General features: G+C 39.9%; 1 protein-coding gene across 4 annotated transcripts in view; it reads right to left on the bottom strand.

Annotated features, from left to right (window-relative positions):
* Nucleotides 1-25804, bottom strand: part of DCAF17 (DDB1 and CUL4 associated factor 17) — a 38728-nt gene that overhangs the window by 5122 nt on the left and 7802 nt on the right. For 3 of the 4 annotated variants that reach the window (XR_012154288.2, XM_073305813.2, XM_073305814.2), the window contains 8 exons: nt 18683-18819; nt 17417-17495; nt 16937-17026; nt 14723-14830; nt 14009-14114; nt 9363-9505; nt 6897-7006; nt 2139-2226 (listed from right to left, as the gene is read on the bottom strand). Coding sequence is in view for 3 of the 4 variants with exons in the window: in XM_073305813.2 (XP_073161914.1) it covers nt 2139-2226; nt 6897-7006; nt 9363-9505; nt 14009-14114; nt 14723-14830; nt 16937-17026; nt 17417-17495; nt 18683-18819 (861 nt within the window). In the remaining variant the exon portion in view is untranslated. The remainder of the gene's footprint in view (nt 1-2138; nt 2227-6896; nt 7007-9362; nt 9506-14008; nt 14115-14722; nt 14831-16936; nt 17027-17416; nt 17496-18682; nt 18820-25804) is intronic. The other variant, XM_073305815.2, reaches the window with a different exon arrangement.

Genomic DNA, 25804 nt, shown 5'->3' with positions numbered 1-25804 from the left:
TAGAGGGTGGACAATTTGTGAGTTTACCCTTTATAAGTTTTATACAGAGTAAAACAGATTTATTTGGGGTTTGTATCCCATTGGGACCTGGGTATCTGGGTGCTGGAGACAGGAGCACTTCTTAAACTGTTTTCAGTTAAGCCTGCAGCTTTTGGGGGATGTGGTTCAGACCTGGGTCTGTGTTTGCAGCAGGCTAACGTGTCTGGTTCAACAAGACAGGGTACTGAAGTCCCAAGCTGCCAGGAAAAACGGGAGCAGAGGTACTCTCAGCACGTCAGGTGGCAGTCCCAAGGGGGTCTCTGTGACCCAATCCGTCACAGATGATCCCTGCCATATGGTTGGTGAAGCATTTTAGAATTGTTTGCAGTTAAAACTATATAAATATATAATATAATAAAAGGTAGAAAAGACAGCACTAAACTGCTTTTCCTCCTTTAAAACTATTTTGTTCCCCACTCCCTGCAGAGAAAATAGGAATATTTTTCACATCTTTAAAGATTTCCCCCGCTATCCTGTTCTTCCTCTATTTTATCCCTTGATATGCCAGTGAACCTAATTTCACTGTAGAAATTCTAGCACAAAGATTGTGTAATCTTGTTGATTTAATTATTTTTGTTGATTGGAGTATTTTTTAGTGACTTGAGGTAATTACAGTTTCTACAGAAAAACTGGGTTAGTTAGAAATATTGAAGTCAAGCCAGCAATTTAGGTTCCAATCCTGCACCTGGCTGTGCACAACCACCTTCAAGTTAATTGAGTTGTGCCTATGTGGCCTACATAAATAATCTATCAAGGTACAAATAATAAGGCAGCAATCCAGCTCATATGGAAGACCCTTAATTTAGCAAATAGGTACACTGGTGAGTAAAAGGAGACTTCCAATAAAAAAAATCAAGGGATGCAGCCCCAAGCTCTGGGTATCCTTTAGCTTCTGATTGCCAGAAGCTGGGATTAGATGATGTGGATCAATTGATAATTGCCTGTTCATTCCCTCTGAAGGGTCTGGCACTGCCTGCTGTCAGAAGACAGGATACTGGGCTAGATGGATCATTGATCTGACCCAGTGTGGCTATTCTTGTGTTCTTATTAAACCACCATCTTTACCACATTACTTCTACTTTTTCAAAGTGATTTACAAACATTAATATATTCTTGCAACACTCCTGTGAGGTAGGTGCTATTATCCCCATTACATAGTTGAGAAAATGGGAGCATAGCAGCATTAAGAGCTTGATCCTGAATGTGATGAGTGTCCTCAATTCCCACTGGACATCAATAGGAGTTGAGAATCCTCATCACCTCTCAGAATTGGGCCCTTAGTGTCTTGGCTAAGGAAGGTCACAAGAGAAGGTTGTGGCAGAATTAGAACTCACATCTCTTGATTCCTATTCCCAAGCCAAGATCATCCTCCCTAAACAAAATCCTGGGAAAAGGAAAAGAAAAGGCGTGCACTTGGGGCTACTCCTGCCCCTACTAATGGGAGTTTTACTATTGACATTATGTATATTTTTAAATACACACATTTTTATTTATGGGGGAACTTCAAAAGCAGTGTCAGTGACTGCAAGGGACTCAGTATTCATAAACTATGAAAAACCCTACAAGTTTCTGCTGAAGTAAACTACAGTTCCAAGCTACAGCAGTGTCATCAAAGGTTTTTCACCAACATGCACCAGAGTGGGGTCTGGTCTTTTTAGCATTTCCATTTGATTTTTGTGGTTTGTGTCACAAATGTTTGTTTTCACCAGGCTTGACATTTTTCAGCCATTTGAACTTCATTGCTATCAAATTTGCATACAATTATGACACCTCCTTGCCAAAGCAATCCGTCTCTGTGTGTGTCTTAAGGTTCACACCCCAGGCAACTATTTGCATTGTTCACCACAACAGATGCCAAGAACCTAAAAACTGACAGAAGGTTTCAGTGAGAGACCCCAAAAATATAATTGTCTTTGAAATTCTTCTCACACGGGACTGATGCAAAGACTGCTGAAGTCAAAGTGTCTTTCAGTAGGCTTTGGATCAGGCCCACACCATACACTGATATACATATGCATATGAATCACCTACATATGCTATATAATCGTGCAAAAGTAAAATATATTGTTTGTATTAAGAATTTCCTGCTGTAGTCTCACATTGTTCTGCCTGTTGGCCATGATGACAAAATCTTCTGCAATTTCCTGCTGGTATTTATTATTTTCAATTTCTTTCAGCTTCAAGACTCTTTAAAAAAAAAAAAAAGATATAAAATAAGTCATGTTAAAATCTAACATGCTGTGATTTCTAAAACCAGATGTACTAAAATAGTACAGACAAGTTACAGTCATAACTTCTTTCAAATACAGTACAGGGTAAATATATACCACATTTGAAAGATGTTATTACTGTAACACATTTATCTGTGCAATTTTATTACATCTGATTAGCACATCATTTCTAGAATATACAATATGTTTCCTTATTAAATTCTACTGTTGCTCACATCCACCATGTGGAAGTCTGCACATGTTTCTTCTAGAATTCCTGATGCTGGTTGGTTTATAAATTGTCCAGGTGCTATAGGTTGGTGGTAATTCTTTGGCCTACTACTTCTCAGCCTAAGTTGGAGTCATGTAGGGGAGGACTGGTCATAATTATGTCACTAAACTTTAACATTCCATAATGCATACTACTGAGGCCACTCAATATGCAAGTTTTCCTTTGAGAGAACCTCAGGAATAGCTATGAGTTGCACAGTTGAAATTTGGATCTGACTTCTCCCAAAGTTCAGAAGAGGGCTTAGATATGAGCTTTTAGTTTGGGTCCATTGCTAGTTATCAGTGTTTTACACTTCTTCCTACACGTTTACAAAGCTGTTGAACCAGCTCAGGATCCACTGATGGAAGCAACATATGATTACTAAGACTGTAGTTCTTTCGGGGTGAGATATTTGTGTATTCATTGCCTAGTACAATGATCCTCTAATAGGGCTTTTAGGCACTACCACAAAACAAATAGTGATCACTCCATAACAGAAAATAAGCCATACTAGCCTTTAGAGAACAGTAATTCTCTACAGAAATATGCCGAATTTTATTCATAAAATGAATTATCTTAAAATTTGAAAAATGAGCCACAGTAACGTAACATTTATGGAAAAGGGGAAAATACAGAAGTAGAATTTAGTCTATTTAGTAACCCCCCCTTACAGGAAATAACAGAGTGAAATCTGCCTTTGTTGTTTAGATATTTCCCAAAATAGGCTTCAGAACTACAACCTTGACTATATTTTCCCTCAGACAAAATTTAGTTCTCATCCTGTTTTCAAAATATTTTTAAAATTAAAATGTAGATCAATGTAAATAAAAATGTCTTCTATGATATGAACTACTGTATAATTGTGGGAGGTGACAAAACATTTTGTGCTTCAATGCATGTATGTAACTTTTAAAATACATTCAAGCAACAGAAATTAACCTCCCCAGAAGTATATCTGCAGTGATAATATTAAGTTTGAAAATTTATTTCTTTGGGGGGAGGGAGAAAGCTTTGTTACATCATTTTATAGAGAGCTGAAATTTTAAACTCTAAAAAGTCAAGAAATGATCAATTAAAGTTTCAGAACCAGCACTTATGCAGTCTCCTTAAAATACATCTTCTATTTGGGGGAAAAAATGTATGGAATAAGATGATTGTCATTGGTGTGTATAACAGGGTAGCTGGCCCTTTAAGTGAAAATGGGCTCAGTGCTCCTGTTCCAGTCCAGGTGCTCCAGCTGGGCTAATTAATAGGGTGGGGCAGCACTTGAGGAACTCTAAGAGGCCTGGTGAGAGCCATTGGGCTGTTGGCAGAAGACTCGGAGATGAGAGTTGCCAGAAAGAAGGTGGTTTCTTGGAGAGAGCAGCAAGGGCGGTTTGCTGGTAAGGAGAGGGCTGGGCAGGAGAGGGCTGAAGACCAGAGGAACAGCAGTGGGAAATGCCTGCTGCCGCTAAGCCAGAGAGGCTTACGGGCTGATGTCTCCTTGCCAGAGAGCTGGGTCCCAGACGAACCAGTGGAGAGACTGTGAGAATTCCCCCTAGGAAGAGTGGGTTGTGCCCCAGAAGAAAGGGCTGGGGTGGAGGGTCAGAGGAGGATTCCAGGAGTCCACATCTGGTAGAAGACACCAGGATGGGGAGAATGAAGCCAGGGCTCAAAGATTACTTGAACAGGGTTGATGTGACTATGCTGTGGGACATTTGGTTTGGGACTTTTGCACTGTTTTGGCTAATAAGCTATAGGAGGGACTAGAGAAAAAGCTCATGTGGACTTACTGGGAACTGAAGAGAGAAACTGAGGCAAGGGACCACTAGCAGGGCTGCCTCAAGGAAGGCCGCTTGTTTACAGTGTGTTCAGTTTAATAACCATAATTTTCACTGTTAAAAGAAAGACATTGTTCTGTCCTCTTTCCCGCCCACCCTATCCCAAATCCATTCTCTTGCAGTCTGGGCTTGGGCCTCAGATCTTTTAGCTGAACGGAATGAGGTCTGTATCAGTCTGTCAGTAGAACATGGTAGGAGTATCAGAAAGTGATTGCATGCTCACCATGGTGGGGGAACAGTCTGGGAATATTTGGGCTAGGAAGTAAGGTATCATGGGCTTGTCACTGAGTATTTGAATGTATGCTGAGAAGATGAGACATTCAAATCAAACTGTGCATATTCTAGAGTTGACATCCTAGGATGTACAAAATTTAAAATTGACGGGTCAGGAAGGAGAAGTAAAATGACTGAAAGATGTGCTGGGCTCATTTGTACATCATCTTAAAAGTAGTGGCGGGGATAAAATTTGGCCCAGTTCCACTCTTTTCAGGTGGCACTGGAAGAGCAAATCTGGCCTGATTCCTTACTTGGCTCCCTCAGGTGTTAATTTTCTGCTTACGCTTAAAAGTGCCATTTCAGTGCAAAGCCAAAAAACCTGCAAACTTTGGAATAAAATTCCCATAATGAACTTCGGGGTGAGGTACAGAGAGGAAATCAATGGCAAGCGAGGACTGCAGGACAGTAGAGAAAGGTCAATGGTCTGAATGATAAAGTCAGATTTGTTTTATTTTAACAGGTTAAATCTGCTGGTAGGAAACAGAAAATGCACAGCATTAGTTGATCAAAGCTTATGCACCCAGAAAGGGGTTTGGGTCTCAAAGGTTTATTCTTAAGGCATGTGAATGAACTTGTAATAGTGGAAGCTGGAATTCTTAAAAAGCATCTGGATTGTTACATAGACTAGGAAAATACAAATTAAAGAAATTTTCCTATGTAAGCAAAATCACAGCTATTTTTACTATTTTTTTCAGAGCTATTTCATACACAAGAATTACAGCTTATTCTCTCTAAAGAGCACTATTAAGTATAACTATGGGTTCACTCTTTGTACAGGAGCCTTTCCCAGAATGCTCCTTTTCTGGCAGATGGCCCTTTAGTAGTGCTTTAGACCAGAGGTGGCCAAACTACGGCCTGCGGGACCCTCCTGCCCGGCCCCTGAGCTCCTGGCCCAGGAGGCTCGCTCCCGGCCCCTTCCCCACTGTCCTCCTTCCCCCGCAGCCTCAGCACGCTGTGTCGCCGGCCACAATGCTCTGGGCGGCTGGGCAGCGCAGATGCAGAGTCGCAGCCTGACTCGGTGCTCTGAGCAGCACGGCTGTAGTGCCGCCAGCCACCGGTGCTCCAGGCAGTGCGGTAAGGGGGCAGGTGTGTGTGGATAGCGGGCAGGGGAGTTCGGGGAGGGTGGTCAGGGGGTAGGGGTGTGAATAGGGGTCGGGGCAGTCAGAGGGTGGGGAACAGGGGGGGTTGGATGAGGCAGGGGTCCCGGGGGGGGCAGTCAGGAAGGAGGGGGGGTTTGGATGGGTTAGCGGGGGGTGGTCAGGGGTTCCGGGGGGTGGTCAGGGGACAGGGAGAAGGGGTGGTTGGATGGGGCAGAGGTTCCGGGGGGCAAGTCAGGAATGAGGGAGGGCTGGATGGGGCAGCCAAGGGTGGTCAGGGGACAGGGAGCAGGGGGTGGTGGATGGGGTAGGACTCCCGGGGGCCCATCAGGGGACGGGGTGGGGGTTGGAGGGGCAGGAGTCCCGGGGGAGCAATTGGGGGCGAGAAGCAGGGGGTGGGTCGGATAGGAGGCGGGGGCTAGGCCATGCCTGGCTGTTTGGGGAGACACCGCCTCCCCTAACCAGCCCTCCATACAATTTTTGAAACCCGATGTGGCCCTCAGGCCAAAAAGTTTGCCTGCCCCTGCTCTAGACTCAACCTAGTGTCTAAAAATTAAACCCTGGTTTTTCTGGATTCTTTTATCATCACTAGTAGTAGAGTCTTTGAAAAGAATGTCGCGTTCTGGGAGGATATATAAGGCAGAACTTAATCCAGCTTGTTTTTCCTAATTGCACTGCCTCTCTATTGCTTATAGTACCAAAAAACATGTTAAGAAAACAAGCAAACATATCTGAGATGGAGTCATTTTTATAGTTACAATTGGGATCATAACACCCTAAGGCTGCAAGTGCTGTTAGTCTCATCCCTATTTATCAAGCCAATTGTATTCTCTGGTTATATACACATGCACTCTCTCATGGAAGAGTAAGCGGAGTTCTTTCTACCTCATGTATCATGAAGGATCCAGCTTGCCTGTCTGTAACTGTATATAATGTTAATTATTTAATGTGCAAGTTTATGTGGAGGTCAGAAAAAAAGAGAATTTGTAAAAAAAACTACATGATGTCATTTTTACAGATGTTTTTCTGACACTACACAAATTAACAATGGCATTGCTCCTGGAACTCCATAATTACCCTAACTCTTAGCCATCTCCCAAAATCAGAATGCTAATAAGATGTTATCCTGTAGCCTCTTTAATGAAAACAACAAACTCTGAAAAAAATTAGTGCTCATACTTACTTTATCAAATTTGGTCCCACATGGATTATTCTGCCTGAAGTATCTGGATGGAAATATATCCAGTCGGGTTCTAATGAACAGCACTTCATATCCTGTATGCCATTTTTTGCCTGAAGGTGGAAGAGAAGGCTTTGAATGATTATATTTAGATCTGATTAAACTGGAAAAGCTCAGCTCCCTCCCATCTGCATCTGAGCGTTTACAGTACTGGGTAGAACCATATAGACACTACAAAAAGTTGAAGCAGCAATGGAGCTGAATCAGTAAGGGGAATAAGCAAACCCTTATGGAACACCAAGACTGAAAGAAATTCCATCACACTGGGTTGTAACATTGTTTAGTATCTAATGAACAATGCTTTTAACATGATTAGACCTGTTCCTAGTTCTCCTGAAACTACACGTTGAAAATTAAAGACCTAGCCTGCAAGCACTTCACCAATTCAAAACAAAGTGAGCTTTGACTTGGGATGAGACCTACGAAAAGCTTTTATACAAGCATTGAGGTTTACAACAAACCCAAGACCTGGGCAGGTATGTGGAAAAGCTTACTGAGGTCTGTGAACTTGGGACGGTTTATGATTTCAGCCTCAAACCAGGCAAAATTCAGGCATTTTGGCAGAGTTTTGTTCTGAGTTAATTTGTAACAAACTTTTGTGGGTGTGAACTCACACAAAATAAAGCCAGGGCAAGAGGTTTGCCTGAGACCTGTGAAGCAAAAGCACCACATTTTGTACAGCTGTACTTCACCATGAGGCTGAAGACCTGTATATTCTGATATTAAAAGAGACAGGAAGGAAGGGACATTGGTCTCAACAGACTAAGAGATGGGGACACGCCTAGACGAGAAACTTGGTACTTGAAGAATCCTAAACTGGCAGGCCAATATTATAGACGTGTTTTTAGCCTGAACAAGGAAGCCAAAATAAAGTCTGAAAAAGTGAGCTCATGCAAATGACGAAATGGTGGATAATACAACTTTTTAACAAAGGACACAATTATAAACATAGTGTTCAAAAACATTTTGAAAGAGAAACCACAAAAGGAGGATACGCCTGGGGGGAATTCTGCGCACAATATTTTAAAATTCTGCATATTTTATTTGTCAAAATTATACAATATAATCATACCAGTTTCAATTGTTTTGGTAATTTATTTCAAAATACCTGTCAGCAAGTATGTCTGTAAAATACAGACAACAAAAAAGATTCAGAAAATGTTTTTTGACAAATAGATTCCTTACTAGGCATATTAATGCAGAACTCTGAGTAATTTATTTAAACTACAATACAGAACTGTACTTCTCATACCCCCTCAGAAGCCGTGCAGAGGCTTTGGGGAATTGGGGTAACAGAGGAGCTGAGGGAGAGGGACGTAATTGCTGGGAAGGAGTCTGGTTGTGAACTTGGAGGGTTGTTGGGTGTGAGTGGGAGAAGTATATAACAGATTTTTGAGGGTTCGGGGAGGGACTGTTAGGGAGCCTTCCCCTTGCAGACCCTGGCTGATCCCTAGCCTCTCCTATTCAGTAAGGCACGTATGTCCCTGCCCACATGTGGCCCTGCACCCCCACTCAGCCATCCCCTTCTCCCCCATCCCCGTGTTGCCCTGCACCCACTCAGACAGCCCCCTCACCGTCATCCCTATGTGTCCCTGTACCCCCTCTCTGTCCCAATGGGTCCCTGCACTCCCATTCAGCCATCTCCCTACCCTGTCCGCATGTGTCCTTGCACCCCCACTCCCATTCAGTCCCTGCCCCAGTCTGTCTCCGCACCATTAGCCCTTATGAAGCCCAGTCTGTGATCCCGTCCCCAGAATCCTCATGTGCCCAATGCTGTCCATCCCCCTAGCCACCTAACCTGGCCCCGGAGCAGGCACTGTGAGGAATGCAGCAGCATCTGGGGCTGGCCTGGGAGCGGCTGCTCTGTTCTGGCACCACTGCGGCCCCTGATGGGTGGAAGGCATAACTGCAGCCACATTCCAACAGAATGTATTTCTGCAGGGGAAAAAAATTCTGTGAGGCACATAAATTCAGTATGTGCACAGTGGCGCAGAATTCACCCAGGAGTAGAAGGATCAGACACCAAATAATAAAGCAGCTTATTTGTAAAATGGTTGTAGACAGTGGGAAACAACATGGCACCATGCAGGGTATCGGCAAGACTCAGCTCAACCCATCACTGTTGAGTTGGGAACACAAAGGAAGTAATGCTATGTGTGCAGGGGAAGGTAGGAGGCACCAGAAGCAACACTGCTGGGAAGAAAATATTTCCATTGCTTTGTGTTGATTCTTTTGGCAATATCAGAAGCAGCACTGCTGGGCTATAGATGCAGCCCATTAAGTATGGCACTCTCTGGCGAGGGGGCAATCAATACATTAAAAGGGCATTGTAGGAGAGAATTAAAATCTTTATTGCTCCAAGTGTTACTCAGATGGTAGGGTGAGTGAGGCTGCTATGTGAATATTTACCAAAGCATTGTCTTTCAGAGCACAAATATGGAAGACTCCTTTATGCTTTTTCCTGTTAGGTGTGATGATGTAATGCCAAGGGTATCCTCCAATCTGAAATGAGTTCTCCAGAGAAGACACTTCAAATAGCAAAGGTGGGGTATCTGTAAACATTGTGTAATGTTAAGATCATTATTAACAGCCTCATAATTCCATTGGTCCATAGAATTCTAATTAAATTATTCATTCTTGAGAACTTCTAAAAACTCATTACAGTGTTTAATGTCATTGTGCACACAGAAATACAATACAGATGGGCAACTAACTTCTACCTAGCAAAGTGGCATTATGTGCAAGAAAATGTCTGAACTTTAATATTTCCCCTCCACATATCGCTCAAGAAAACAATGGGGGAATCACAATCAATGGATCTGCAGCTGCATTTATAAATTTTACAAATAGAAAATCTTAGGACTCAGTGCAGTAAATGGCAAAAGGAATCTATTTCTCCCTTCAGCTCATGTGGAGCAAGTTACATTCAGTATTAATAAGCTACTCATATAAATCCTCCGTGCAACAATGGGAGAAGGAATTTACATAGCAACTTTAATCTAAATGGATACCAGAAAACTTTACAAACCTTTACTAACTAGCATTCTACAAATAATTTCTACAGCCACTAACATGGACCCAACTTTTAGGCTGAAAAACAGCCCTGTTTAACAGCACATTGCAATACTACAAAACAATCTCACAGGAAGTAAAGACTATTTGAAATTACAAGGGGAATTGAAATAGGTGGAATGTAATTACCCAAGCTGGAGTTTGGCCAGAGCAAGAAGGCCCACATCTCTGCTTTTGTAAAGTATACTGTGGTACTTTTAATGACAAGAACTGGTTATGACTTCAGTTCGATGCCTCCTTCGAAAGACTGAATTTAAAGCAGTAAAGTGCCCTCTTGTGCTGTGCTGGGGCATTGGTTACATGCTGCTTTAGGGAAAAAATGCCACCAACTGAATCAGCCACAGTACTTCTTTCAGCACCTTGAGCTTTCCGTAGATGTCTCAGCCAAATTCTGACCTGGTTTTATGCTGCTTAACTTATGAGACTGGACAAAATTACAGCCTGAAGTAGTCTGACTGCATCCAATACCTGAACTTATATTTAGCTAGTGCTCCCGATCCCCATGCATCTCAAGATCCCAAAGTGCTCAGCCAGCTATTCTGAGAGGAGTCGCTTTATCTATCATGGAAATGAAGCCACATCTGAGGTGGAAAGTGGCAGCTGTTTAGCTGCAGCCTGTAGGTTAGGACAGGAAGTGAAGACGACTACCTCTGATCTAATATTTAGTAAAAAAGGGAGATTCTAAGCAAGATTTAGTAAGGTAGGGTTAATAAAAAATGATGTCTCTGAGGGAAAAGTGCAATATGTGGTATATTAGATGCACTGGCGGAGGGTTGATAGCAAACAGAATTGGTTAAAAAATTAGAGGAAAACCTCATTCCCTGACAGGCTGATTATTTTCTTTATAAAAGCATTTACTACTAAGAACCCTGAAAAAGTTCAGGGGGATGGACTAAATTACTAACTCTGAGCCCATTTTTATGCCACAACAGCTGTAGAAAGTATAGGCTTCTCAAGTTTCTCTTTTTACACTTATGTTGTCTTTTGCCAACAGTTTTAAAGATCAGACGCCAAAATCACAGCAACCGCTGTCACTATCTCCCACCTCTCCTTTCTTTCTTATGTGTTGCTTTCTCCCATTACCCAGCAGTCCACTGTCTATTAGAATACCTTCTAGAAATATCTATTTTCAATCACTATTTGAGCCTCTTTAGTTCATTTCCACAAAATATTCCAGTATCCTCTAAATGCAAAGCCTGATTTGCTCCTGGCGGTACTAGTATATTTGTTCTAAATGTGGAAAAATAATGAATGAGATTTTCCTCTCCATTTTTATGAAACTACCAAATACTCTCATAATAAATGTTTGTTTTGGGGGGGGAGTAAACAGGAAATAGCATTTTAAAGTTCTGGACCTTTTAGATAGGTGCCTTTTCCTCTTTCAGATTTGGCCAGGGTCAGTAGTACGTGAAAATCATTACCAGCCAACAGCTGTTTGGTGACCTATGTGCACTAAATTATTGATCTCTGTGCAGTTCCTCTTGGATAGGTGTCCATATCACCTATGTTTTTGTTAGTCTTGGAAGAGAGGCCAAGAACTGAATACACATGGAGACTACTCTACCCTGTCATCTGTAGAGATGGTCTCTCCAGGTCAGGGCTACCCTTGCAGAGCAATGCTAGGAAGTGTGTGTTGCTTCTGCCCAGGATGTGGTTTTTCTGTGGAAAAATACAAGATTTCAAGTCCCCATAGCTTTCAAGGCTTCACATAGCATCCCAAACAGTTAAGTTTCAACAAGTACAAGTTTAGACTCTGTAGTCTTCAAAAAGATCAGCTGCTTCTTCATGGAAGCACTAAATATCACTGTACAGTTTAAGTCAGCCATCTCACTCATAAAAGAAAACTCAAAAACCACAGGATGGTAACTATCTCCAAACAGCAGCTATAGTCAATGTTCATCAGAAGCTGAAAATGTCCTAACCACAAACTGTTCTTGAATAAAGTTCAAGATCAAAAAGGTTTCTTTTTCTTTTACTTTGTCTCTAAAACTCATGATCCAAAACTCTAATGATCCATAAGCCGTGGCAATGTATCTAATATAAGCTGCCTTTCAAAACTCTCACAGGCCTATTCTCAACAGGGCATCCAACATTAAGTTATGGTTTAGTATACTACATCAGAGAGGAAACTGAAGAGAGAGTTCCTAAACTCCCTCTCCTTTGCAGAACTTAAGCCAATGATCATTGTATGGTCTCATTTCTTGTTTTCATATGATGTTACATAATTAAAGCTTTAGATTATTATCTAGCTCTATATTGTATCTTTGTGAATTACTTGCATTAGGCTGAAGTATCTGGATTGTTCTGTCTGCTATTACTATGTGAAATTGTTCAATAAAAATTAATGTAAATGTACTTTTTATATGAAAAAAGAAAAGGAGTACTTGTGGCACCTTAAAGACTAACAAATTTATTTGAGCATAAGCTTTCGTGAGCTACAGCTCACTTCATCAGATGCATTCAGTGGACTTTTTATATGGAAAATCATTTGTTAAAATATTGAGTACAAAAAGCCCAAGATTTTTTTTAAAAGGGAGCCTAAAATTGGTATTCTAAGTGCATATTTGGCAGCAGTGGGAGCTAGCAACTGCTTAGCACTTTTGTGCCAAATATTAATGTAGGAGGCTCCTACTTTTGCAGGGGTGGGGAGGAAAACGTCTAGATTTTTTTTAATTAGAGAAAAAACAATTAATGTGCTGAGATGGAAGGCCTGGGCTTGGGACCCACCTTAAGATTCTGATTTCAGATGCACTGGTGTAAAGAAGCCTTTTATATCTGAGAACTGTACACACACAAAATGTAATACAACAGAATACCATGTTTGTAAGCTGGACATAAGAGTTATTTTCTAAAATAGCTTAGTTTTTCACTTAGAATTAAGCTCAATGTGACTGACACACTGTGGACAGCTAGAATGGTCAAACTGCAATTTGGATAAATTACATTCTGTCCCCTTGAGTTCTCCCTGCAGTTTAGATTAGATACAGTAATCTGTTTCTCACTTCCTATGTTATACCATTGTTAGGCCCTACCAAATTCACAGCCAGGAAAAACACATCACGGACCGTGAAAACTGGTCTTTTGTGTGCTTTTACCCTATACTACACAGATTTCACAAGGGAGACCAGTATTTCTCAAATTGGGTGTCCTGACCCAAAAGGGAGTTGTAGGGGGGTTGTACGGTTATTTTAGGGGGATTGAGGTATTGCCACCCTTACTTCTGCGCTGCCTTCAGAGCTGGGAGGCCAGACAGCAGCAGCTGTTGGCCAGGTGTCCAGCTCTGAAGGCAGTACCCTGCCAGCAGCAGTGCAGAAATAAGGGTGGCAATACTGTACCATGCCATCCTTACTTCCGTGCTGCTGCTGGCGGTGTGTCTGCCTTCAGAGCTGGGATCCTGGCCAGCAGCCACTGCTCTCCAGCTGCCCCCAGCAGCAGTGCAGAAGTAAGGGTAACAGTACCGCAATCCCCCCTACAATAACCTTGCAACCCCCCTGACAACTCCTTTTTGCGTCAGGACCCCTACAATTACAATACTGTGAAAGTTCAGATTTAAATAGCTGAAATCATTAAATTTATTATTTAAAAAATCCAATGACCATGAAATTGACCAAAATGGACCATGAATTTGGTAGGGCCCAAACCATTGTGTAGCTTTTCTGTGTGCAGTTTAACAGCTATCGCGTTCCATCCCAGAAGTGGCTGCTTTACACTGGTAGGTGAAGGGATTCCTGTTTATGCACAGTTTTTAGAGTTTCTGAAGCAGTTTTGTTCCTGTTCTAACTTTCTGTAGAAGTCCTATTTAGTAAATTCTTGAGTTTGGAAGTAAAATAGAAAACTTTCTGAATTATAATATGAATACCCAACTAAAAGTAGAGGTACACTACAACACGACACACAGCAGTTTTAAATGTTCTTGCCAGCAGTGAAAGATCCACAGATAAAACATAACAGCCATCAGTCTTGATAACGCAAAGATAAAATACCTGTTATTTTAATGTTACAAGGAAGGCCAAATGGATACTTTCCTACAATTCCAACTTTACCATTCCAGTTGTATTTGCATCCCAAATCAAATTGCTGCTCTGTGAACTAAAATAAAGCAAAACAAATTGGTTTTATTGATGTACACATTTTCTGTTCAGTTTTACTGCATTACTCAAATGGTTCATTTAAACCTAAAATCTTGTTTTCTAAGTACTAGTAGATTTTTTTTTTTTTTTTTTGGCTGAAAGAATTTAAATTCACTTTCAGCTCTACAACTGATTTTTTCAAAATTTAAATCTGGGAATATTATTCCTAGACTCTCTCTGATTCCATTTTATATCAAGGAGTCTTCCTTGACCATTGGTTTCCAACCTCAATACTTCTTCCTGTTACAACAGACATGACATGTAACAGTCTGTAGATACTCGTTTTGGTAAGTTGTCTCTATGTGGTGTCTGAGTAAGATCTCTATTTATGTCAGTGCCCACTCTACGTACATTTCACAATTTGAGAATAATGCTATTAGAATTGTTTAGTAAGGTAGTGTGCCCATTCATACCTTAGACTGTAATTTTCTTACAGCATGGCTTCTAACCTTTGTTTGGTGCATTTCTCCTATGATAAAGTGTCATATTCATATACAGTGCTAAATTAATAACAATCAATTTCCTCAAAGTATAGTAGGTTGTGTGTCAAATTCCATGCTCCATTACCTGCTCAGAGATAGACTGGAAACTATAGAGCCTGACCAGACCCACGCTATACATCACAATCAGCATTCCATGAGAAACCGCAACATCTGTCACATTGTTCCCAAATATCTGGCTCAAGGAAAAGAAAATATTCCATCAGGAAAGAGATCATTAAAAAGAAAATGTAAAACACTAAGGCTGCTTGAATAGAAATTGACTTGCTTTGTTTTACAGTCTCATTTCCTGTTACTCTTCTCTAAAATTGCTGACAGATGTTTTATTTTAGATGGTTTTGCAAATCAGATATTCTTTTGCACTTCAATAATAATACTTTGCACTTCCATACCACCTGAAGTCAGAGAATCTTTACCGACATTCATTCTCAATATGCCCCAACAACAGGTAACTTGTTACCCTGTTTTTACAAATGCACACAGTGATGAAGTAGGTTAAGGGTACATGATAAGTCAGTAGCAGAGTTGGAAATACAATCTTTTAATCCTGATTCCTGGTTCGCTGCTATATGGCAAGTGGTCATTCTGCTCAGGGATCCAGGACAGCACATAGCTGAAAAGTTAACTATGTTACTAATGCATCAGTCAGGATACAATATTGGATGTTTAAGCTCTGAACCTGAACCCAAGTCAGATAGGTCCATGGAGAGGTGCTTATAGCTCTTAATGACACTGCAGTATTCATTTTCTCCAGAGTGCCTCATGCATCTCCACTAAGGAAAACAACAAAAAATCCAAACAAACAAACTTTTGTTGGATGTAAACAGATGAACTTTATTCTTAATATTTAATGGGCCACACACATGCTTCCAAGCTGCATTTCTTCCTACATTTATAAAGCATTTATAAAGAGTAAAGTTTTCACTCTGCTAATAGATATATTTTATGGAAATGTGGTTAAAATGGGGAAGGGGAAAAGCCAAAAACAAGCATCAAATCAGATGTTCCTTGGCCTATCTGTAGGACAAAAAACCACTTTGATCCACAATACATCTCAGGAACCACATCCCAAATGCATGCTGTCAGATTCTGGCTGTCTTAGAAATACATGTATTGCCTGCTTCACAGGCCAGAGGGGGCCAAATCAGTGGGGTTTAGGTCTGAATCCACGTGCCTCGTTTGATGCTCTTTCCACAGAACTAGTCACTATTTGTACAGCTGGTTGAAAATTTCTGGTGGAATGTTTCTTCATTGGAATTTGCCAATTCATCTAAATCAAAATGTTCCGTGGAGACAGCTTGATTTCTGTGAAGTTCTGATTAAACCTGCCTGGTTTCCTGCCAGCTTGCTTGTGGGCATGCTGGGGTGCCCAAGCTACCAAGTCCTTGGCAGCCCATGTTCCCAGTTTAATCTCAAATTTGACCCTCACAGTTGAAATCTCTGTATTAAATTCCCTACACAGGTTGGTTTTCAATTATGTCAAATTCTATGCTTTGTGGTAAACTTTAAATAAAAACATACTAGCATATAAGATGTTAGATTTCTAGTTTGTGTCAGACATTAATTTACATGGGCTGTCAAGAGTACTTTATAGTTTTGCTATAAAATAACCCCACTTAGTGCATTCAGTGTTGCCATTTTTTTTTTGACCACTTGCTCATCACCCATTTCGTAAACTTTATCTTGCCACTCAAACTATGTATGGACAGAGGTGCTTGTTGATAGTAAAATTTCACTGCTGCTTCTCTCATCAATAGCTTCCTAATGAACATGCTATTACAGACAAATTTCAGATAGGACATGTTTCCTCTTGACTGGAACAGCAAGACTCACATTTTTATTATTTTTCTAGTATCTTTCCAGCTTAATGTAAACGCAAGTTACAAATCTCTCAATGTATGTAGTATTTACATTTTACACCCTTAATGGTGGATAGGGATATTTTCACAGCTAGCTTCCTTTAAAACCCCAATGCCCACAAACACCCACCAATTCCCAACTCTCTTCTTCCTCTAAGGAGGAACTAGTTTCAAACAACTTTTCCTAGCACCTACATAACAGACCTGGTGCACTTGATATTTTGCCAGCAGGTCACTTGTGTGAAGAATTACTCTGTGGTCATTTCTATCCAAGGGAAGTGGGATACTGATACATTCACTAGGGAAATGAGCCACTGCATTATATGAATTAGTCCTGCATTACTGGGACGTGCAATGAGGCAACACAATGCTTTTTTAAATTACTACACCTTGGAGCATAGTTAATACAGAAAGTAACTCACTTTTTTGTTTATCTCCAGCATTCCAATAAATTTCAGAGGTAGCACTCTGAATACAGCAAGAAAGAATAGCACAGACTGTTGGATGCCTGCCTGGGAAAGAACAGTAACTCTGAACTTAGTTATTGTATTTCAGGCAATATTACATGCTAGGACATTAATCTAACAGTATGAAACCATGATAAATATTGTTAAGACCTTTTAGGGGAGGATTATCACCTTTTTTTCACAAGGGGAGACTGAGGCTTAGAGAACCCAAAGCCATATGAGGAAGGGAGGGGCTCTTGACCGGGTTCTGTCCTCTAATCACAAAGCCAGTCATGTTTTTTCTTCTAGTAACATAAAAGAGGAGAGTGTTTCCATACCTGCAATAGTTAATGACACAGGGGCAACTCACAAAGAGTTCTCTCTGAACCTCCGGACCGGTCCTGTAAATATTTGGCTATATATACCTCACCTAACAGAATGCTTGAGTAAACCTACCTGCTGTGTTGCTGCTGGAAGTTTATGCTGAGCTGATTTGAGAACCATAATCTCTTGAGGAGTGTCCCAGCTCAGATACCTATTGGTGATAAGAATGCATTTTTTAACGTAGTAATTGTTTTAGACTTTCTTAAGGCAAATACACCATTTCTCACAAACTTTTTGTAATACAGGTTATAACACAAGTCAGCTCATGTGGATGCTGGAGCAGATCCCAGTGTCTGGCCAAGCTCTGCCTGTTAAATGATCTCGGGTAAAGAGTGTTTGGGCACCTGGAGTAGCACAACAATGATGGAGTTGGGGGCCAAGATCTGGCTCACTTTATCTGGGATAATGAGACAAGCACTATTGCAAGCTCTTAATATATTAAAACTGGCTAATGCACTTTTCCCCTTTCCCTTCATAAACCAATTTTTTGATTCTGCACCATAAAAAGGGTCATTTCCTCTGGGAATTGAAAGAAAAACTTGCACTTCTCCAGTAGCAGTAATTTCCCACCTCTTAAATGGCAAAATGGATACTTTGTGCAAAAGAACATTCATAAGTTAAAAATTGCCTATTTCTGAATTGATAATATTTTCCTTGTTTTATGATGTTTGCTTTGCACATCTTAAAAGGTACATTCTTGTATGTTGTTATTGCAATATTAAAAGTTGTAAAATTGGCAGAGAAAAGCCAGCGATGATAATCTGATTCTGCGGTTTACTTTCTTTTCCAGATGAGTTAACTGGAAATGTAGGTGTAAACTGAAGTCCTTAACATTTACAGTGCTGAAGTTTAAAACTTTTCTAAAAGAAAATTCTGTGTAGTAACTATGCTCATGAAAGATACGAGATTGAGAGCCTTGAAGTCATCCATAGAGCAGGTACAGCATGGGATCAGCACTGCAGGCTGCCATTCATTGCACCAACAACATGCCTTTATTCTGATCTGGAGGATAGTTCACCTCCATGCTATTCAACAACTTGCACCTCCACAGAGTATGAAAAGAATGGTGTTATTTGCTGATAAGTTTTGGGCTTCATCCTTTTCCTGCCGTGAATTTGAGAGAAATTCCATCCATAAAAATGTATTTTACAGACCTCTGGTTAAACAATATGGATTCTGCCCTTCCAAAGTAATACAGTGTTAAACAAAGCTTTGTGAATGCATAGGAACAAAATAGCTTTAATATATTACAAATTAAGTGATTTTCCCCTATAGTACTGCTATAAATCCCAACTAATTAAAACATTACTTGTAGAAAGCCCAGCCAATAATTAATACCTGAATTTGCAGTAGGGTGGGAGGTATATTTTTTCCAGTATTTCTCCAGTATTAGCAGAGAGACGAAGGAGCCAGTTATGAGCAGTCAAAACTGCAAGAGAAGATTTATAGTCTGATGGACTGGGAAGCGTTTCCCCCTACATAAAAAGAAGTTATCAGTAAAAAGTTTGAATGTGTACATGAGGAAAGCCTTATTGCCTACTTTCTATAGTTTTTAAAGCAAACTATCTGGCCTAGATGGAGATTAGGGGCCAGATTTTTGAACACCATCCTCCCTTTTCACACTCACAGTTTGCAGGCACAAATAACTGTGGGCACAATTGTTCCTAGGTGCAATTGATATCACTTAGGCTGACTCTACATGGAGAAATTGACAGGCAATGTTATTGCAGAATAAGCTAAACCAGAATAGCTCCCTATATGGACTCACTTTGTGAGTGGAGTAATTATTCCAGAATAAAGTCACTTTTATTCTGGAATAGAGCATCCACACAAAGAATTATTACAGAATAAATAAATTATATCAGAATATCTAGTTATTCCAGAACAGCTATGCTGGTCAATTTCCCCCATACAGGCAAGGGCTTAGAAGTCTAACTGCTTGATGTTAAGCAGTTGGATGTCATGCCAATTGTGCTTACAAAACTGCAAGTACAAAAAAGATGTAAGTAGAGGCCAAACTCAAAATCAGCGTCTTAGTGATGGGTGGCGTTTACAAACCCAGACTAAAACACAGATACAATTAAAATGTCCTGCAATAAAAATGAAACATACAGACACAAGACTGCAACAGTTTTAAAGTAGGTGATAGGACTGCTGGGAGCCACTAGGGGAATGGTGGATGCATAGTTTTATAACTACCTTCTGCCACTTCCACAGCCATGGATCGGTAAGGTTCCACAGAGAAGCATGGTTTTATTTTCTGTCTGAGGCACTCTCACTCCTGATATCTTTTCCACCCCCTCCCCACCTTTTTTATTTTTTTCAATCTTCCTCCCCTTTCCCCTTCCTTAATTTTGTTTCAGCCCCATCTAATTTCCTAGATTTTGGGTTTATAGTAAATCTGGAAATGTTCAATCCATTTGCCCTAAATGTACACTTATAAGAGATATCCGATCTAAATAGTGTAATGAAGATTTCAATTGAATGATACTGTTTCAATTCCCCAACTGTAAAGAAATCTGATCTCCTAAAATCCTATCCAAGAATAATTACTATTATTGCTGTTTATGATTCACCAAATTACTGAGAAGATGTTATTATGACACTGTTGTATGCAGTGTAGTTGTCTGTTTTTTTCAGTAATATTAGTTCAGTTTTTTTCTTTACTTTTTATTTTTGTTAGAGTTGAAATAAATGTTATGCTGATTTACATTGGTAATGTGACTATGGAGTTTACACTATAATCCAGCGTGGACAAGGCTCCAGGGGCAAAGTTTAGGCAGAACTGCTCTGCTAATGAACTCTTATCTGCAAACGATCCAGTTATGTTGGAATAAGGTTGTTTAAATAATTTGTGTAACTTTCTTATATTTCCGCTATAGACTTGTTCTTAAGTTTAGAAACTAGCCTTCTTCACCCTTTTTTTGCTGTTGGGAATAGTGCAGAAACCACGCCCTCCCTTGATATGAGACTATTTCTCCTTTATAAAATTAAAGGGAATCCAGTTATACCCCAGTTGGGTGTTTTGAGTGGTGGGAAGAATGAGTGATGTGGCCACTCTTCATGTCCCAGGGTGGTGAGGAGGAATCCAGATATGCAGCCCAAGCAATGACACTATTCAGCCACCCGATAAAGAGAGATTTGATCTAAGCATGCCTTATTGCTAATATTGTAAACTGTGTTTCCTGGAACATCAAAGGGGTCAATCATCATATAAAAAGAAAAATTATTGTCACTTACCTTAGAACACTGAAAGCAGATATTATCTTCCTACAAGAAACCCATTTAATTACTTGGCGGCAGAGACATTTAGGATGGGGGGAGGGATACTTAAGTTCTTCTCTGCAGCCAAACATGTAGCAATATTGTTTCATAAAAGACTCACTTTATAAATTCTAGATGTAAATAAAGATCAGGAAGGTAATTTTTGTTGGTGAAGGCTATGACTTCTGATTCTATATATACCCTAATTGATGAATGTGGACCCCACTAACTATAACAGGGTTCAAAAAAGAACTAGATACATTCATGGAGTATAAGTCCATCAATGGCTATTAGCCAGGATGGGCAGGGATGGTGTCTTTAGCCTCCATTTGCCAGAAGCTGGGAATGGGTGATGGGATGGATCACTTGATGATTACCTGTTCTGTTCATTCCCTCTGAGGCACCTGGCATTGGCCACTGTTGGAAGACAGGATACTGGGCTAGATGGACCTTTGGTCTGAACCAGTATGCCAATTCTCATGTTCTTAATAAAGATGCTCCACTTTTTAAAAACATTTCCCCCCCCCCAAAATTAATTAATATGCCATTAGAATCAATCATCATAACAGGAGATCTTAATGAAGTATTGGACCCTTTTTTTAGACAAATCAGGCCAGCCCCAACATACACAATCACATACTAGAAATATTATAAAAGATTTTAAGGAAGAATTGGGGTTAAAAGATGTATGGTGGTTGCAAAGCCCCTGGATGAAGAATTTTACTTTTTTTTCCTCCTTGTAGTCCACATATTCACAAATAGATTTCTTCCTGATTTCTATGACTCTGGTAGACTCAGAGCTCAATAATGAAATCAAGTCTATTGTGATCACTTATCATGCACCAGGATGCTACCCCTCCCAAGACAAACTGGACTTGTAAAGATAGATACTGAAATCCGCTCTTGTGCAACATAAACATTTTCAGAACCATGTCACAGAAGAAATTCAGTTTTTTCCCTAAACAATTGACTCACCAGAGATATCCCAATCCACCCTATGTGATACACTAAAAGCTTTTATTAGGGGTAGGATTATTTCCTACTCAGCAGATAGGAAGAGGGCTAGCCAGGCTCAGGTCCTAGAATTAACCAAACAACTTAAAGCTATGGACATAGAATGTGCAAACTAGCCCTAACAAGAAAATCTTAAAAATGAATCAATCTTTGGTAAGAAGTAAATAGACTGAATTCAGCACAAGCTCAATTTGCTCTTTTTAGACTCACAAAACACACTGGGAGTCAGGGGTAAAAGTGGGGAAAATTCTCACATACAGATTAAAAGTAAGCAGTCAAAGGTCCCAAATACTATCACTCAAATCAGAACAAGAGCAGGTTATTATTACTAATCAAAAAGAGATCAAAGATCAATTTTTGAAATTCTACCAGGCTCTTTACAATAATGATTTGCCACCTGACCCAGAAGAACTAAATAATTTTATTAAAGCTCTAAACTGCCCACAATCTCATAAGAACAGCAGACCAGGCTGGCCTTTCCCTTGAAATTAGAGAAATTAATCAAGGCCATGGAGGAAATGAATCTGGCCAAGACCCCTGCCCTTGATGGCTTACCAATAGAATTCTATCAAAGTTTCAAAAAAATTCTGGCCCCTAAGCTGTTATACTTTTTGAAGATGCCTTAAAGAAAGATATGCTACCTCCTACTATGAGAGGAGCCTTAATTACTGTATTACTTAAACCAGGTAAGGATGCGCAAAATGGTAACAGCTATAGATCCATCTCATTAATAAATACTGATGTAAAAATACTTTCACAAATATTGGCTAAGAGACTGTAAAGTAATGAGTGAAATGGTTAACCCTGATCAGGTGGAATTTATTTTAAAAAGGTATAGTTCACACTCTAGAAATTCCCATGGAATTGTTTCACTCAATGCAGAGAAAGCCTTTGACAGAGTGAACTGGCAATATCTGTTTGTGACCCTTGAAAATTTGGCTTGGGAAAATCCTTCATTTCAGGGACAAAGCTGTTAGGATCCGAGAATTGGGACTGGAACTAACCAATAACACAGTAACTCCCCCGCCCCTTTGATCTGTTTCAGAGAGCAAGACAGGGATGTTCTCTCTCCCCCCTCCTATTCAATCTAGCATTAGAACCACTTGCAATACAAATTAGGGAACTCCAAAATATTCAACCGATCAAATTTGAGACTCAGGAGACAAATTTTTCTATATGACATCCTCCTATTTATTAAAAATCCAGATCCATCTATTCTAAATATTCTACAAACTATAGATAACTGGTAAATTCTCTGGCTACTAGATAAATTGGGATACATTTGAAACAATAAAGATCTCATTGGATTTACATGGAAGTGACTTTCTCTATATAGGGATATTTAGATGGCAAAAGACAAACCTCCGATATTTTGGCATCCTCTTTCCTAAGGAAATTAAAAGCACAGTCAAGATTACCCTCACCTCATTAATCATGCAGTTAGCAAACTACTTCTCTCCCTTCTGGGGAAAAATAAACAATCAAAATGAATGCCATTCTGAGGATCCTTTTTACTCTGAATTCCTTTCCTACCCATATTTCTCCCTTTTATTTTACCAAAATTGACAACATGTTCAGATCTGTTTTGTAGGCTGCTGGTAACAAACCGAGAATCTCCTTACAAAGATTACAGCTCCCTGTCAAAACAGGTTTTAGATGTCCCAACTTTAAACTTTACCATCAAGCAATAATCCTTAGCCACCAGCACAGTGGTTCATTCCCTCATGCCTTAGAAATTCAGATTGGTTCCAGCTGGAAGCAGAATTGGTTGCTCCTTTACCCCTTTCCAATGCGCTGCGCTTGGATTACTACTGATTCCCTAAAGAACAACTACCAGCTATTGTGGCAGACAGAAATATTTGGCGTACTAGGTCTACTAAATTTAAAAATCACCCTCTTCTACATACCAAGGACACTCTATCTGAGGTAACTTGAAACTCTGTATAGCAGACAACCCCATCATTTGGCCAGATTGGATTAGGGTTATAATATTCAAAGAAAGGTTCAATCTATAGACTAAGAAGGAGTAGCAATTATCTCCAACTTAAACATGCCATCTCCCATCTGTTGGGCCCCAAAGCCTATGTTACCCCTACCCACCTGAACTTCATTCATCTCTCAAATATTACCCAGATTGCCAAGATGCACAGCAACACTATAAGCACGTTTGGCCAGCAAATTTGAATGAAACATGGATTCCCAAAAAAGAAATGGGAGGAGAAACTAGGCCAATTTCTCTCTGCCAGCCAACAGAAACAAATTTTAGCCAGTGCTAAATTTTAGCCAGCCTTGGATCTCTGTTTAAAATTAATCCAGCAGAAAATAATCTGGAGGATGCACTGTTCAAACAGGTGCTGCTAAGTGAAACAAATGCCATTCAGCAGGTGCTAACTTAACCTATACGTTCTGGGAATCTTCCTATATCCATATATAACATAATAAAATTGTGTTATAATCTAAACATGCAATCTTAAACCTAATGGATGTTAAGTGGAAGCTGAATAAATCTGAAAACCTTTAGCTCAGCGGGGCACTAATAATTACTCAAAGACTAGTACTACAAAAATAGAAATCTTAAAAAATGACCAATAACTGAAGACTGGAGCACAGACTCTGTAAGCTTGGCCACCATGGAAAGCATTGTATGCTGTAACAGAAATACCCAAGAAAAATTCTCAGTGATATGGTATGCTTTCTTGAGGTATCTGAATGATCCTATTCAATGCATCCTCCCTTACCTCCTCCTCTTCTCTACCCACTTCCTTCCCTCCTCATCTTGGTACCCTCCTCTGAATTTTGCTTCTATTCTTTATCTGATTTTAATCATTTTACTTTAAGTAGTTGGATTTTAATGTATAAATTGTTGCTTACAAATTGATTGTTTTGTAAATTGCTCCAGTATCTTTACATGTATTGAAGGTAAGCTGACTAATTTATAATTCCCTGGGTTCTCTTTGTTCCCCATTTTAAAGACAGGTACTATATTTGCCCTTGTCCAGTCCTCTGGGACTTTATTCATCCTCCATGAGTTCTCAAAGATAATTACTAATGGCTCCAAGATTGCTTCGACTAGTTCATTAAGTACCCTAGGGTGAATTTTGTCAGGTCCTGCTGATTTAAAGACATCTAACTTATCTAAATATTCTTTAACCTGCTCTTTTCCTATTTTGGCTTGTGTTCCTTCCCCCTTGTTAATATTAATTTTGTTATGTATCTGATCACAATTTACCTGTTTAGTGAAGACTGAAGCAAAACAATCATTAAACACATCAGCCTTCTTGATGTCGTCCATTATTAGCTCTCCCTCTCCACTAAGTACAGGACCTATACTTTCCATTGTCTTTCTCTTTCTCCTGATGTATCTATAGATCCGCTTTTTATTGCCTTTTACATCCCTTACTAGGTGTAACTCACGATATGTCTACACTACAGCCACTAAGGCAGCACAGCTACACACGGCAGCTGTGTGCTGTAGCATAAACACTTCCTATACGGAAGCAACGGGCTTTTCTGCTGATGTATTTAATCCACCTCACCAAGAGGCAATGGTTAGGCTGATGGAAGATTTCTTCTGCTGACCTAGCTGCATCAACACTGGCAGTTAGGTTGACCTAACTGTGGTACTCAGGGCTCAACATTTTTCACAGCCCTGAGCCATGTAGCTAGACTGATCTAATTTTTAAGTGTGGACCAGGCCTCATTTTATGCCTGACCTTTTCTGATTATGTCCCTACACGCTTGTGCTATTCTTTTGTTCTCCTCTTTGGCAATTCATCCATGTTTCCATTTTTTGTACAATTCTTTTAAGATTTCCAGGGCTTAAAGAGCTGCTGTTGGAGCCATGCTGGCACAACATCTTTGAAAATAAGGCCATTAGTTCTTGAAAGCAGGCATTTTTTTATACATTTACATAAATTAAAGTATATAAAGTACTCCTGGAACCTTAACTTTCACATTTTTATGACACTTGTGTTCAAATATGCAACCTAAACCTAAATATTAATGCACTATGCATTTAAATAGAAAAGAAAGTATTTTCTCTGACACTATGGAGTTATCCAATTGTTTTTGCATGACTCGATGGGATTTAAACTACATTTCTCTGTACGGCCTGATCCTGCAAGATGCGGACTATCCTCAATTCCTGTGGGAGTTAAAGATACTCAGCTCCTTACAGGAGGC

Source organism: Lepidochelys kempii, chromosome 11 (genome assembly GCF_965140285.1).
Source record: "Lepidochelys kempii isolate rLepKem1 chromosome 11, rLepKem1.hap1, whole genome shotgun sequence".
Classification (NCBI taxonomy): Eukaryota; Metazoa; Chordata; order Testudines; family Cheloniidae; genus Lepidochelys; species Lepidochelys kempii.
Note: the sequence above shows the minus strand (reverse complement) of the source record. Positions and strands in the feature narration are given on the sequence as shown.